At 47.5% G+C, this 16,383-nt stretch overlaps 1 protein-coding gene across 4 annotated transcripts in view; it reads right to left on the bottom strand.

The window, feature by feature from the left end:
- Positions 1-15,928, bottom strand: part of SPATA4 (spermatogenesis associated 4) — a 275,379-nt gene extending 259,451 nt beyond the window's left edge. For 2 of the 4 annotated variants that reach the window (XM_029578517.1, XM_029578431.1), the window contains exon 1: positions 15,633-15,922. In XM_029578517.1, the coding sequence (XP_029434377.1) occupies positions 15,633-15,760 (128 nt within the window). In that variant the 5' untranslated portion in view covers positions 15,761-15,922. Of the gene's footprint in view, positions 1-2,591; positions 2,719-15,632 lie in introns of those variants that run through there. The other 2 variants (XM_029578609.1, XM_029578353.1) reach the window with 2 other exon arrangements.
- Between the last annotated feature and the right edge of the window lie 455 nt (positions 15,929-16,383).

The following is a 16,383-nucleotide window of genomic DNA, read 5'->3' on the forward strand; positions in this document are numbered from 1 at the left end:
GCAGAATCTGCAAATAAATTTATTGGAACTCAGAGCGATTCGCAATGCATTACGAGTATTCCAAGACCACCTGAAAGGACGCAGGGTCATGATCTACATGGACAACCAAGTAGCGATGTTTTACATCAACAAACAAGGAGGGTCCGGTTCATGGCCCCTTTGCAAAGAGACTCTGATGATTTTCGAACATGCTCACCGAAATTCCATACATCTTCAAGCAACTTACCTACCGGGAGTTGCAAACACAAGAGCGGACAGACTAAGCCGCATCTTTCACCCTCACAAATGGACGCTCAACACAGAAATAGCCCAAGACATATTTCTGCAGTAGGGGACACCTTTGATAGATCTCTTTGGAACAGAGATCAATGCTCAGGTTCCCAAATTCTGCTCGATAAGACCAAGTCAATTCAGGATCGCTCAAGATGCCTTCCTCATTCCGTGGACGACAGGCCTTTTGTATGCCTTTCCTCCCATACCTCTCATAACAAGAACAATTCAGAAGTGTATAGCGGACAAAGCTCAACTGATACTCATAGCCCCGGCAAGGCCAAGGCAACCATGGTACAGTTTCCTGCTCCGACTATCCATCAGAGATCCAATTCCATTACCGAATCGACAAGATCTTCTCTGACAAGATCAGGGAACACTTCTACATCCGCTACACTTGACAGCGTGGAGATTGAGAGGCTCCTTCTAACAGAACAAGGAGTTTCCACTTCAGCAAAACTCATTTTGTTAGAATCAAGGAAACTCTCAACCAGGAAAAATTATAGCTATAAATGGAAACGTTATTCTACCTGGTGCATGTCCAAAGGTGTACCACCATTGGACTGCTCACCGGAGTTCCTTATTGATTATCTTCATACACTATATATAGCTGGTCTAGCAACATCATCCATCAGAGTTCACCTCAGCGCCTATCATAGACCAATCAATGAGATGCCTATATCCAATCACCCTTTACTGACTCGTTTCATGAAGGGATTAACTCACCTTCGTCCTCCAATCTCTAAACCTCCAGTTCCATGGAACCTCAACATAGTTCTGGAACAGCTCATGCTTTCCCCATTTGAACCCATGGACTCAGCGCACATTAAATACCTCACATGGAAGGTGGTATTCCTAGTTGCAGTAACATCAGCACGAAGAGTTAGTGAGTTGCAGGCTTTGGTCCATTATCCTCCATACTTGCAATTTCATCACCAGAAGGTAGTTCTCTGAACTCATCCATCCTTCCTACCGAAAGTAGTTACTCTATTCCATCTTAATCAGACAATGGAATTACCAACTTTTTTCCCTCAACCGCACGCAAACGATAGGGAAAAACTACTGCATACACTAGATTGTAAAAGAGCTTTAACACATTACAAAGAAAGAACAAACTCGGACTCCCGTGTTTCTCAACTCTTTGTTTCCTTCGGCCCGAAGGCACCTGGCTTGCCAGTCGCTAAACGCACCATCTCCAGCTGGGTAGCGCAGTGCATCAAATTCTGCTATGACAAACAGAATTTAAAATTACATTCTACTCCTAAAGCACACCAAGTTAGAGCAGTAGCAACCTCCTTGGCACACTTGAAGAATGTGCAACCCATAGACATTTGCAAGGCAGCTACATGGTCATCACTGCATACCTTCACATCTCATTACTGCCTTGACCAACAAGCAGCCACTGATGCAAAGATAGGGCAAGCAATACTGCAATCTCTATCCTCCAACAAACGGTGACTGCCACATTGCCAAAGATCACGTGCAAAACATATATCATAAATAACGTGATCGGGAGCTTGGGACTCCCATGACAGCATGGCTAATTCAGCCCTGCTATCGACGGGAAAAAGCAAGTTTGCTTACCGCGGGAACATACACGCAGCCGCAGAGAGCAAAGCTCTGTAATCTGCTTTGACAAGCTCCGCCTCCCGGGCCTGACTGACAGATCCCATGACAGCATGGCTAATTCATCCTGCTATCTACGGAAACATTGTTTACGGTAAGCAAACTTGCTTTTTCCTCCAGGAGCTTGTCCAAACCTCTTTTAAACCTTGTTATGCTAGTCCCCTTGATCACACCCTCTGGCAACAAATTCCATAACCTGATAGTGTAGAGCAGGGATGCGAACTCCAGCCCTTGAGGGCTGCAAACAGGCCAGGTTTTCAGGATATCCACAATGAGCACACATGAGAAAGATTTGCATCCAGTGGAAGCAGTGCATGCAGATCTTTCTCATGCATATTCAATGTGGATATCCTGAAAACCTGGCCTGTTTGTGGCCCTTGAGGACTGGAGTTCGCCATCCCTGGTGTAGAGTGAAAATGTACTTTATATGATTTGTTTATCTGCTGTTTGTTAGTTTCATGGACTGTCCCCTTGTTTTAGTATTATTTGAAAGGGTAAATAACCATCCTTTATTTATCCATTTCACCCCATTCATGATTTTATAAACTTCTATCATGTCCTTTCTCAGCCATTTTTTTCCGAGCGAACTCTAGCCTGCATAACCTCTCATCATAGGAGAGATGTTTCATCCCGTTTATCATATTTTTCACCCTCTTCTGCACCTTTTCTAGTTCCATGGAGAAATTACTACTTACCTGATAATTTATTTTCCTCTGAGGATGGCAGGTCAATCCCACCAGTGGGTTGTGCACCTCTGCCAGCAGATGAAGATGTAGCAAAAGATGATGTCATGGCCATATAGTCCTGCCCCGACATCAGCCCGCCAATATTCTCTAGAAAAACCAAACCGTGGACAAACTGATTATACTTGAACATTATCATCAACAATCAACCATTCATGTTTCCAACCCAACAGGAACACTGAGCTCAGACAAAAGAAGTAATACATGCACTAAACTAAGGGGGCCAGAATAGCCACTTCCCAGTCTTCATCAAAGAGCAAGAATGTTCGCCCTGAAAAGGCTAACCATAAAATTAAACATCGGCAGCCTAGGACAGGTCTGGGATTGACCTGCTATCCTTAGAGGAAAGGAAATTATAAGGTAAGAGGTAATTTCTCCTTCCTTTGCATTCTGGCAGGTCAATCCCACCATTGGGATGTACCAAAGCTAACCCCGAAAAGGGCGGGAGGCTGCCAGTGGTCCAGTCACAACCGCTTGCACAAAAGCAGAGTTCTCCCTAGCCCAAACATCCAAGTGGTAATGCTTAGAAAAGGCATACAAAGATGACCACGCCACCACTCAACAAATCTCAGTAGGCGACAACAAACGAAATTCCGCCCGAGTCCTCATGGAATGTGAGCTAATCTGTTTCGGCAAAGCAACTTCAGCAGCCACATAGGCAGCCATAATGACTTCATTAACCAATTGGCTATTGTTGCCCATTTCGCTGGTGCTTCCTGTTCACCACCCAAACCGGCGATCAACTATCGAACAGATTTAGTCACCTCCAAGAGGCACAGCAAATGTCAATGGACATCTGAGGAACGCAAAAGACAATACTCACTTTCATTTCTGTCCCTGTTCAAGGTGAGCAGGGAAATAGACTGATTAAAATGATACTCTGAAACCACTTTTGGCTATACCGCTCCCAGAGTCATACGCATAGAAGGTTCATGCAAGATGAGCCTGCCGCTTGGATACCCAACACATAAAACAGATCAACTGCAAAGAAGGCAGCTACATGGAAAGGGCACTCAGTGGCTGGACCTGCCAAGAATTCCAGGACCAAATAAGGTTCCACCTAGGCACCAGAAGCCGCAAGGAGTTGGGGGGGGGGGGAGCAAAAATGCTACACTCCCATTAAGAAATGGGACAAATTTGGACAGAAAGAGAAAGCCCTTCCATGGACTCATTCTCTACAAGCAAGGGCTGCAACTTGAACTTTTGAGGTGCTAAGGGAAAAACCTTCAACAAACCACCCTGTAAGAATTCCAAAAATAAAGGAATATCCACCCTAAAGGTGAAGAGCTTCTCTCAGAACACCAGGCCTCGACAGAACTCTCCAAACCCTAACCTAGGCTAGGGAAGTAAAAAAAAAAAAAGATTCCTGGCCTGAAGTAAAGTATAAATCACCGCAGGCAAATAACCCTGCTTCAACAACTGATCCCATTCAATGGCCAACCGCAAGACAAAATCAACCCAGATCCTCGTGTATGATAGGTCCCTACCGCAGCAAATCCTTCTGAGGCGGTAGCCTAAGGGGACTGCCCCCCAGTCACTTCTGGAGATTGACACAGCACAGCCTTCGAGCCCAATTAGGAGCTACTAAAAGGATGGTGTTGGCGTGATTTACAATCTTCTGGACAATCCTTCCAGGGTGAGAATGCAAACAGCAGGGCGCCACATGGCCACTCCTGAGCGAGAGTGTCGATGCACAGCGCCTTTAGGTTCCACCTGCAACAGAAAAAGCACAGAACTTTAGCAGTGTTGAAGGTCACCAACAGGTCTAAGTCCAGTAGGCCCAGTAGTTCACAAGGAGCCGAAGAGCTTCATCTGCCAGCTCCCATTCTCCTGGGCCCACATTTCTCCTACTGAGTAAGTCTGTTCTGATATTGTTCTTTCCGACAATGTGAGAGGTGGATATGTCTAGAAGATGTTGTTCTGCCAACACCATGAGCACCTCTACTTCCTCTGACACCTATTGACTCTTGTTTCTACCTTGATGATGGATGTAAGTCACCATCACTACAATGTCTGACATTATTCGGGCCATTCAAGCCACTAGACACTTGGCACTTCCAATCTGTTGATGTTCCCCTGTCGCTCCTCTGTCTTCCAGTGACCTTGCACCATCAACTCTTGACGGCGAGCTTCCCAGCCCAGAAGGCTCACATCTGTCATAAGTACTAACCAATCAGGAAACTCCCTTCCTGAGATGAACTGCCTGTAACCACCATTGCAACTGAGACCTCACCTCTAATAGTAAGAGCAGTCTCATCGCATAGTCCTGCGAATGTGGGTTCCATCCGGAAAACAACACGTGTTGAAGAGGGTTGCATATGTGCCCTTACCCAGGGAACTATTTCCAAGGCAGCAGCCTTCAACCCTAGGACTTGTAGATAAGACCACATGCTCGGGCAAACAGTGTTCACTAGGGTTCAAACTTGAGCCATCAACCTTTGGAGTCTCTGGCAGAAATACTCTGTCCTGTTTTGTGTTGAAAAAGAACTCCAAGATACTCCGGAATCAGAATTGGCCTCAAATTGCTCTTTGCCAGATTCACCATCCAGCCTAGCTCCTCTAATAATGAAAGTACCTTGTGAGAAGCGTGAAGACTCTCTTCCACACCCTTGGCTGGAATCAACTAGTCATTCAAATAGGGCGCCACTACCAACACCATGACCTTGGAAAAGGCTCTAGGTGCAGTGGCCAAACTGAAAGGCAAGGCTTGAAACTGGTAATGTAAATTCAGAATAGCAAAGAAATGGTTGATGTTCTCAGCAAATGGGAATATTCAGATATGCCTCCGTCAGACCCAGAGACGTGAGGGATTCCCCTGCTTGTACTGCTATCATGACAGTGCACTGTTTCTATCCTGAAACAAGTGACTCGCAAATGATGATTGACGGTCTTGAGAGCCAATATGGGTCAAGAGGATCCTTCTGAGGAATGTGAAGAAATCATAGAGCATACCTGTCCCGAACAAACTCGAGGACCCATCAATCTGAAGTAATATGGACCCTCCTGTAATAAAGATGAGATAGGTGGCCACCTATCTCCTGCACCAACAGGTGAATCCACAAATCCTCATTAGGAAGACTGAGAAGTCCACTTCACCAGCCCGAATACTTTTCCTCGGGGGCAAAAGGACTGAGATCTGCGGAAAGTATGGGCTCTATGGGACGAACTTCCGCTGAAAATGCCAGTAGTCTCGAGAATGGCAACTTGCCTGAAAAGTCCAGAAAACCAGCTTCTTGCCTTCTGGCAAGCGGGGGACCTGAGTTTCCCCCCACACCTGTGCCATTTTCTCCAAACCACTGCCAAATAAAAGTGAACCCTGAAAGGACAGCTTGGAAAGATCGGACTTCGAAATGGTATCCACTGACCAGAAGCACCTCCTCTGGTGGCTGTGAGAACCAGGTCACAGCCCACATCAGCTAAGAGGATAGCACCCGGAACCACCACAGCTCTGTTGTCGTAAGTGGGGCTGCCAGATTCTTGAGAAAGATGCAAGGTAGCTCGAGCTACCAGGGAACAACAAGAAGTAATTTTTTTAAGTTCAATGCCACTCCCTCAAGGCATTTTTTAAAATAGCTTCAATTCTTTTGAGCATCCTTAAGAGCTGCACCTCCCTCTACCGGGATAGAGGTCCAATTCATGACCGAACACACTAACTCCAACACATGTCCAACCACAGGGAAATGCAACTGCTCTCTGGCCCGCGAATCCAAAGGATATAACCCACCGAGGCATGCCCCCTTTTAAAGGACACCTCTGGCACATCCCATTCCAGATCAAGCAACTCTTGAATTGCATCCAGGAGGAGGAAGAAACATGAGGCCCTGCATAGGTAACTAAAATGGAGTCCTTCTTCTGCACGCCTGAGGAGTCGGCCTCAACCACTCTGAGGGTCTGCAAGGTCTGAGGAATCAAGCTCAGCCATTCTTCTCAATGAAAGAAACGGAGAAGAGTTCAAAGTGGCTCAAATCAGAGTGAATCTTCTTTTCCACAACAGGAGAGCCACTGCCATCAGCACTGGTATCATCTCGATCCACCTGCACACCACGCCACAGCGCTTGCCCATGGTGGCAGGCACCAAAGAACTCTGAGCACACGGTCCTAAACTAGTAGGTACTGTACAAAGACAACTGCCCCTGTAGAAATGTCTGTAATGTCTGTAATCCCTGGACGAATTCCACCCCGGAAAAGGAGGACGGGTCCATTCCAGGTCCCATAGGCCTGAACCTGACATCCAGACAGCTACATCAACAGAAGTAGGGGGACACCTGCCTCGTTTCATCCTCAGTCCCACTCCTATCACAGCAAGAAGATGGACCATCGTCGGCAAATTCAGAAGGAGGCAAATCCCCACAAGCATCCAGGCAGCACTGAAACAGGATTGCAGAAAATTCTGGCTGTATCACCATGATGTGGCATGCAGCACAAATAAATAAGCACTTAAACTTCTTTGCTGCCAGCGCACTGTTTGAAATGCGATCAGACAAATATAGACCTGCACTCAGCTAGACGCACAAAAAGCGCTTCCAATTACCTGCACGTAAGAACCGTGCCCAAAATGGGTGCACAATGTGCATCCAGGTATACACGCTTAGTATTCTCACCCAAATAGGCGCACAAACCATGCATCCAGGTACACACCCTCAAGGAAAGCCCAATCTAGGCACACAAGTTGTACATCCAGAAGGAAGGACGCCTAACTTGGACACACAAGATGTACATCCAAGGGACAATCCAGCCACACACCCATTCGCCACAATAGGAGATGCGGCAACAGACATACGAGATGTGCAGGCGCATATCGATGGCACACAGGGAAGGTGCACAAACCATTATGGCCTACCACACAGCAAGAAGCCTGAAAGCAGGGCCTAGCTACAAGGCTGTGCAACCCAGAGTGCCTGACTCACTTTCACACCTCACAGAACTCCCCAGAGACGTGAGTAGGAAAGCCAAACGCCGAGGAAAACAGCCCCAGTAGGTAAAGTCCTGTTACCACTCAAGGCTCCTTGACGCTAAAGGCTCCCTGCAATGCCGCCGCCAGCGGCGTTTCCCGGCTGTAGCACGACCCGGCGTGAATCGCATCCTTGCTCCGCCCACCACGGCACGTCATCACTCCTCCCGGAAGTCCCCGCTTTTACGCGGGAAATTCAGATATTTAAAGCCCCGGTTCCAGCACAGCACTTCCTCGGCTACAGGCTTGTTTGTGCTGGTGCTCGCATTGGATTCCCGTGATTCTTGTGTTCCCTACTCTGGACTGTGCCTGGATATTGCCTTCTTGCTGCCTGCCCTTGACTCGGATTGGATTTGGTTCTTCTCTTGCCTGCTGCCTGCCCTGCCTCTTCAGGCCATCCTGTAAAAATTCCAGGATCTTGGCCGTTCGCGGGGGCACCCCGCGGCCCTTGCATCAGGCCTAAAATATTCTCCAGATCCGTATGTATGCCTGAGACGTTGAGAATGTCTGAGAGCAAAGCAAGGTGGCAATCACGGCCGTTGAGTAACCGCACTTCTTCATGCGAGCCCTCTCAAGGGCCAGATCATAAGAGAGAACTGAGACAGATCTTCGTGAAGAATCAGGTCCTGCTGAAGAAGGTCCCTGTGTGGGGGGGAGGCACCGAGGACTCCCCACGAGGAGCCTTTGCATCTGCATACCACGGGAGTCTCGGCCAATCCGGGGCCACTAGGAGGACTAAACCTCTGTGGTGTTCTATCTTATGGATGATCTTGCCCAGTAAAGGTAATGGGAGGAAGGCATACAGTAAGTCCTCCTCTGGCCAGGTCTGGAAGAGGGCGTCAATCTCTTGGGATTGCTGATCTCGTCTGCAGCTGAAGAACTGGGGGACTTTTGCATTGTGAGATGTGGGCAGTAGATCCATGGCCGGGGGGACCCCAGCGACTTACAAGAAACTGGAAGCCTTTGGTCGACAGTGTCCATTCCCCTTGGTCCAGGCTTTCCCTGCTGAGGAAATCCGCTGTGACATTGACTTTTCCTGCAATGTGGGAGGCTGAGATCCCTTGTAGGTTTAACTCCACCAATTCCATAAGGGGGTCTATTTCCAGAGACACCTGATGGCTCTTGATTCCTCCCTGACAGATGATGTAGGCAACCGTTGTTGCGTTGTCCAACATCACCCGGATTGCTTGCCCCTGGAGCCTGTGGCTAAACTGCAGGCATGCTAGTCTGACCGCTCGAGCTTCCAGGCAGTTTATGTTCCAGTTCGCATCTTCCTTGTTCCATTGTTCCTGGGCTGTCCCCGCCGCCCCCCCCCCCCCCCCCCCCGAGACCTCTTTGTCCTGTCTTCCGGTAGTCGGGGCACTGGAGATTCACCCCACTTACTGGCTAGCTTCTCCAACTCGCTTCCGAATAGGAGGGATCCCTTAAAGGGCATCTTTGTGAGGTTTGCCTTAGAGGTTGTGTCCACTGACCAGTTCCACAACCATAGCTGTCTTCTGGCCGCCAACACTAACGCTACTCCTCTGGCTGAGGTAGGCACTAGGTCTGAGCTTGCATCTGTCAGGAAAGCTGCAGCGGGTTCAATCGCCTCTCCGGTGTGCGCCCCAGAGCTATCTGCCTCTCTCGCGAGGAGCAAGCAGGAGCAAGCCACCAGGGCACAGCAGGAAGCGATCTGCAGTGTCATTGCTGTCGCGTTGAAGGCGTGCTTAAGGATGGATTCTAACCACCTATCGTGAGCATCCTTCAAAGTCGCTCCTCCCTCAACAGGGATGGTTGTTCGCCTCGAGACAGCACAGACCATGGCGTCTACTTTGGGGAAACGCAGGCGTACCTTGACCGCTGGGTCCAGAGGATACAAGGCTTCCAAGGCCCGACCTCCTTTAAAGCTTGCCTCCAGGGCGTCCCATTCCAGGTCAATCAATTCCTGGATGGCTTCCAGCATTGGGAAATAGCAAGAAGCTTTATGAAGAAACACCAGGATGGGTTTCTTCTTTGGTTCCGTCATAGGGTCCATGCCTGGAACTCCCAGAGTCTTCAGGGTCTGGGAGCGTAGTGCCTGTAATTCATCTCTGTGGAAGAAACGAAGCATGGCTGGTATGGTTTTAGGCCTGAAGGGATTTCCCCGTCCTCCAGTGGGTCCCCATCGTCATCCGTGGTATCTGGGCCCCTCGCTGGGGAACTACTGGATAAGGTCACGGCTAACCCGTCCTCCGAATGGGATGGGTCGGGCTTGGAAAATGTTTAAGAATCCAGCCCTCGCTGGGCCTCTTCACAGTGCTGACACAGGCAGGATTCCAGGTCAGACTGTGCGACTCTAATATGGCAGGCCGTGCAGAGAGAGTGTCGCCTGAACTTCTTTGCTGCCGGGGCCATTGCCTGTGTGGTTTGTGCGTTTAGCCAGTTATTGTATATCGTGCGTGCACAGACTTGTTTTGGCGCGCGTATGTGTAAGCGGTTGGTTGTGTGTGAAGTTATGCACGCAGTTATGCGCACGGTTATGCATGCAGCTATGCGTGTATTTACACACACGTTAGGTGCACAGAAGGCCGGCCCACATCGCACATACCGACGGCCAATCTATGCTAACAAAGGACATAGATTGGTTATGTCCTGGTAAGCCTTTCCTAAAGGATACTACAGAAACTCTGTCTGGTTTGTCCTCTGACAACGTTTGACAGAAATGTAAGATTACCATGACAAAGTATAATTAATTCTCTGAAACCAAGGTTGCTGTTGTAAATAATATTTGGTTAGTTAGCACCCCTCTGAAAGAGAATGCTATTTCTAATAAGCATAATGTTACCAGTAAGGTTCCCTTACCTAATAATGTTTCTTTAGTCACAGTATCTAAGAACGTAATAGTTACTGTAGGGGGTGTGCCCTTTAACTACCTAGAATCTACCCGGTTCACACAGAGGTAGAAATCCTGGATGTGTTTTGGGACCATGAAATCAAATTTGTTGAAAACCTGTATATCTTTTATGCTGTAAAGACTCTCACACTGTTGAACTGTCTGCAGACCAAGACACAGCAGAAATTGCTGACTACAATTATGATTCCGGAGATGAAAGTATTTTACAAACTGACTATATCCTGTCTTATGCCTTACCTGCCCTAGGCATGATGTTCGTGGCCCACCTCCTATTTTCAATCACCCTTTTTAAAAGAGTAATGACTCTAATAAGATACACACGGGAAAGGTCTCGCTGGAATGCCATGCGCTTGCAAGACCTCCCACAGCCCCCATCTCTGGAACTGTATGAGATACCGGATAATCAGTGATCACAGTTTGTCATTTTCCAGACTAGGGAAAGGAGGTTTGCACACACACAAATATTCTACCTCAAGTCTAAGATGATGTCCCTATCTCATATTTCTACCATACGTACCATGTGAAAGCTACATTATTTCCCTATTTCTTTTTATACCTTTATATATCCTATTCCCAATTTATTTTCTTTCAATATAACTATTCCTAAATGACTTTATTTACTATTATTCTATTACATTATTACATTACTAGCCTTCTGTTATTACCATTATGATTCCTTTTAATTACCATGACTATTGTTGCATTATTCCTACCTCATATTGATGTCTTCATCATTGGTGATCATACATTTCATATAGCTGAGCCCTGCATAGTAGCCTGATAGTTATGCTTAAGCAGTGATAAGCTCTCTTGATGGCTCATCCTGCTTAAGAATGGGAAAATTAGGGCAATATCCCATTTTTAACCACTGAAAGCACCCAATATGAAACATAATAGCCAAAGATGGATACTGACAAGTGTGCTGACAGGCCAAAAACACTGTCTTAGCTGAAACAAGAAGCTTTGCCCAAATGAAAACTTTAACTAGAACTGAACAATACTTATCAAGATCTACTTGTCTGCTACTCAGCTCCTGTGTAAATAAACAACAAGCAACCAGAGGGACAATGCAGCAACTTTAGCTCAAAAAACAGAGGTCACTGTCCGGCCAAGAGAAGTCCATAGGGCAGAGGGTCCCCACCCATGGATGAAGGGGGAGCACTCAAATGGAGAAAAAGATGACATGGCCAACAGCACTGGTCCAGATGTGGCCAGATCCCATCCTCCCTGAGGAAAAGGGGAAGGGTAAGAGATCTGCAATGCGGCAAAGACCCTCCATGATTATGCACGCGCTTATGCATATTTATCAGCTGGAAAGTATAAGACGAGGGTAAATAAGGAGAGAAGAACTGGACCCGAAGCAGCCCCAGCATCCACTGCTATTAAGGAAGGAGAAGACTAGGTGTGGCCATGAGACCAGAGAGAGGAAACGCCCTTTCTGGGATCTGACAGTAGCGCGGAGTTTGCGACAGCCAGGAGCAGAGAGAACCCGGCAGCTCAGCCAGTACCAGACAGGAAGCAAGCCCCCTCCTCAGACAGTTCTCCAGTCTTCCAGACAGAGCCTGCTTCAGAGGTAAACAGAGGGAAATTGCCTGAAGTTGGGGCCAGGGATAGTAAGTTATCCATAAGTATTAATATAATAGGCAGACTAAGGTTTATGGCATGTTTGAAACCACTCATGGTACAGAACTTTCTTTAGGGTAAACTGGTGCTCAGTAGCAAGGATATTAGAGACGTGTTGTTGTTATCTTCTAAATGCTAATCCTGAAAAATTTGATAAATAAAAGTCTAATTCTGTGGAGAAACACATTGTCTTTTCCTGAACTTAGGATCATGAAGTGAGGTAGGAGGGGAACCGGAAGTGCCCTGTAGCAGACAGGTTCCTGAATCCCTAAACCTTACCTACACTAACCAGCATCATCGTGAGATCTGGAGTTAATCTATGTCTGCAATGAGAGGGACATGCCTCAGCGCTTCCTGTCTCTATAGGAACCAAACCACAGCAACATCCACAATGCACCAGTGCAGGAGCACTAACCAGTGTAGAACCAGGGGAGATTCTAGTGCAAATGCCATAGTAGCTTTTCCACACCACGAGGGAAAGATCATGAACATAAGAACATAAGTGAACATGAGTGAACCTTAATGTCTCTAAGCACCCACATTTCCCCACTATAGAGTTTACCTCTTTATTCCATGTTACCATGCTCCTCCTCTCCAATGTTTCCTTGTACCATTATTAAGTCACCTTATTCTCCTGTTAAAATTGGATATATGCTATATTGTATTTGTTATAAGGCACCTTAGCCTAAGTTTTAAAACTGAATGTTCAATGTTCAATCCTTAATGTTGTAATGTATCAATAGTAAGACACCCCCGTCATACTATTCCAACAGTTATAATGTGAACCGATGTGATGTACTCCAATGAATGTCGGTATATAAAAGCAATTAAATAAATAAATTAATTTATTCCACTCAGATTCAGATCTCTGTTTACAGAGTGGCAGATATAAAACTAAAAAGGGACAAAAGTGGATAAAAGAGCAGTTCTTGTGCTCAGGATATGCACTTCAGAGTTGGCAGATTGTGTACTTGTTACTGGGAAAAATATCTGGAAGTTAGATTAATGTTTCCTAATCTTTTCAAGCCCAAATCTTGTGTGGCAAACCAACTTCCATGGGGCAGGAAACAGGGACATGGAGAGAATGCATTTGGTCAAAAGAGCTTAGGAAGCACTGAAAGTCCAAGCAATCTCTCTTCCAAATTTTAAAAGAAAGCGTGAGAGAGGGCAGAGAAACACAAGAACTGTTGCGTCCGTCGGTCTCAGACGGCTTCGCCCTGTATGCCTCACCTTGTTCTCGGCTCCTCCCGCTTACCTTGGGAAAATGGCTACCGCCACGTCTGCTTGCCGCCCTCTCCAGCATCCCCGGAATGGCTATGGCGTTGCCTCCCACCATGTTCCTCCCAAGGTCCTACTAGGGTGTGCGTGCGCATGCTACCCTCATCTTTATTCTATGGCGTGAACCTCGGGGGCGTCCCCCTCGAGTGATGTCACAACATCCAGGTATTTAGCCTTCCCTTACGTGCTAGCTAATCGAGTTAGCAAGGACTGGATTTTGATTTGGACTCCTCTGGTCTACGCTGCTCTGCCGCTTCCGTGCAGCCGCTGGAAGCTTTCTCTCTGCCCTTTGGGGTAACTACTATCCTGGGTATCCGCTCCTCGGGGGCCCTTCCTCTTCTTTCAGGTACCTTACTGGGATCAGGTACTTGCTCCCCGAGGGCCTGCACTCCCTGCCTCAGTGCCTGGAACCATCTACTTCTGCCTGGTGAGAACCTTCTATATACAGCTACCATCCAGTGAGTAACATAACTCTGTCTATCTCATCTACAGCTTTGCAGTGCTGGGAACCTACACCAGAAGCTATCTATTCAACTTGGTGAGAAGGGTCCCTCTGCCGAGGGTCCCTGGACTGCTACTTCAGAACCTGCTCACTACCGCCACCTCTGGTGGCTTATCATGCTGTACAATAAAAGACAATTCAGTGTTTGTGCGCCCTGAGTCTAGCCAGTACTGTGGCTCCTCACGGGACTCCTCCCGTGAGCGTGGTCACCTACCACAGTACCTAGGAATCCACTCAAACACCTCATAACCACAACATGAACCCATCAAAATGGAACAATTCTCTCTATATACAAGTGCAAGAGAAGGGAGATGTCAATGTAATGCAAGAAATATAGCTGCCGGAGTTCTTCCCCTGCTGCTCCAACACTCAGAATGCTCAGTCAGTGCATGCTTTTTCTCTGCTTGGGTATAAGACAGAGGCGAAAAAAAAGACTGAAAGCACTTAAAGGAGGAAACTTAGGAGGGGGGATGATGAGGTGGTGCACTGCACCGCTGAATATACAGAGCTAATTAGCTGGATAAGTGTGCACTGCACAAAGCAGGGCTAGCTATCCATCCCCTGCATGCTACTCATTAATTGCCACACTCCGGAGCTCATGCTGTAGCTAGGATTATACATACATGTTCTCAATCAAGAGTTCCTATGTTTAAGAACAACCACTAGTGATTCTTGTTGCTACAAAGTTTCTGAGAGCAGAGCCCAGGTGCTGATCTGGATCTGAGCATCAGGCAGTGGTGATTTTTCTGTGGCACAAAGGTTGGGAAATGCTGGCAGGCTAATGCAGAAAGATGTGTTCAGTTGAATGCACATTTCTGTGTGCAAAACTTACTGCCGATGCAGCAAGGAGATCTGCGCACAAAAAATATGCATCTCTAAATGGGAGTACTGCTTAACACCTTTGCATGGAAATCCCATGGAAATACGGGTATTAAGTAGTACTCCCCAATGCAGAGAGACTGCATTTGGCCAGTGCACCTTTCTTAGCACTGGAAATTTAACTCCTGGGTTAGCGCTAGAGTTAAGCTTCCAGCACTCCTGCTCTGGCACTTAAAAGACCTAAAAAAAGAGGAAAAAAGTTTTTAAAAAGTTTTAAATCAGACTTATCTGGCTAAGTAGCAGCTGCCACTACTTACCCAGATAGGTACAGATTTATCCAGCTATCTGGCAGCTGCCAGATAAGTCAGTACTTATCCGGCTATCTGGTGCGGGTTACCACTTGACTGGAAAAATACTCGGAGTTGATATGCATGTCAGGGATTGAGGGACACCCCTCCTCGGAGTTAGAATGATAAGTTATCTGGCTAACTAGTAATTCGAGTCCTACTGTAGCCATGTATATTGGGTGGTGTAAGCTGCACCGCTGACTATACAGAGCTAATTAGCTGGTTAAGTTTGTCCAGTTAATTAGCAGAGCCGCACAGCAACTGAATATGGAGTCCTAAGTGTCCTACGGTATCTATTTTAATATTCATCTGATTTTTATATTCTGCTTTTTGGCACTTCAGATATCTAATATGCAATAAATTGTTTTAAGTTGAAATAGTTTACTACTGCTGCCGGCCATATACTGGAGCAGGGATGGCTCCACATTGGTGGTGGGGGAAGGGGGTCCTCTACGCTGCTGGTGGGGTGACGAGGGTGTTCCTGGGACTAGCAACAACTCGGGGTGGCGAGTTAAGGTGGGGTTTCGGGAGATAATGACAGCCGCGAGTTGGAGGGGGTCCAGATTGCGGTCTCACCAGCCTGACGCCGCCTACTCCTTACCTACGAAAGATCAAAGGGAAGAAGGTCAGGTCGAGGCTCTGCAGCCATTTCAACAGGTCCCGTGGCAGGCCTGTCCTCTTGGGGGTCTGCGGATAAGATAGGACAATCCGGCGCGGCTGCGCTGCCATCCTGTGCTCATTGGCCGGGCCGCGGCTGGACTCAGGGTGAGGAGGCGTCAGCCCCCTGCTCCCGTCCAGCAGCAGCTCGAGTCCGGTGTCGGACACCGTGTCCGCGCGGAGCCGGACCGCCTACCTCATGCCCCATTGCTTCCCATCCCCATAGCAACGGAACCATAGAAACCCCCACAATGCAACGCTGCCACAACACTAGCCGGTATAGGAGAGAGCTATAAGGTAGACATTACAGCGCATGCTCCACAGCAGTTTATCTGTGCTGTGAGAATGGATGGGTAAGGGTGGATGCTGCCGATTTATAGTAATTCTCAGTTGCCTCCAAGCGGTGAGCGCTTCCTTTCACGTTTCAGAGTTTCTGGCTATGCACTAATTCAGAGCCTTGCCCTGATGAAAGGAAAGCGGGCTGCTTGCTATTGGTTTTCGCTTGTCCTGGCAGGCATCAGCAGAGTAAGACGAAAAAAGGCAGGTGCCCCTCTACCAATCCTCTAGTAGAACGAAATCTGAACAGGCTGCGGTTTACCTCTCTGCTCCTGAGAACCATCCAGCCTGCGGATGGGTGGGAGGAAATTATTAGTTTATTTGATTTATATGTATATTTATATTTCAGACACTCTACG

Source organism: Rhinatrema bivittatum, chromosome 1, assembly GCF_901001135.1.
Source record: "Rhinatrema bivittatum chromosome 1, aRhiBiv1.1, whole genome shotgun sequence".
In the NCBI taxonomy this organism is placed as follows: Eukaryota; Metazoa; Chordata; class Amphibia; order Gymnophiona; family Rhinatrematidae; genus Rhinatrema; species Rhinatrema bivittatum.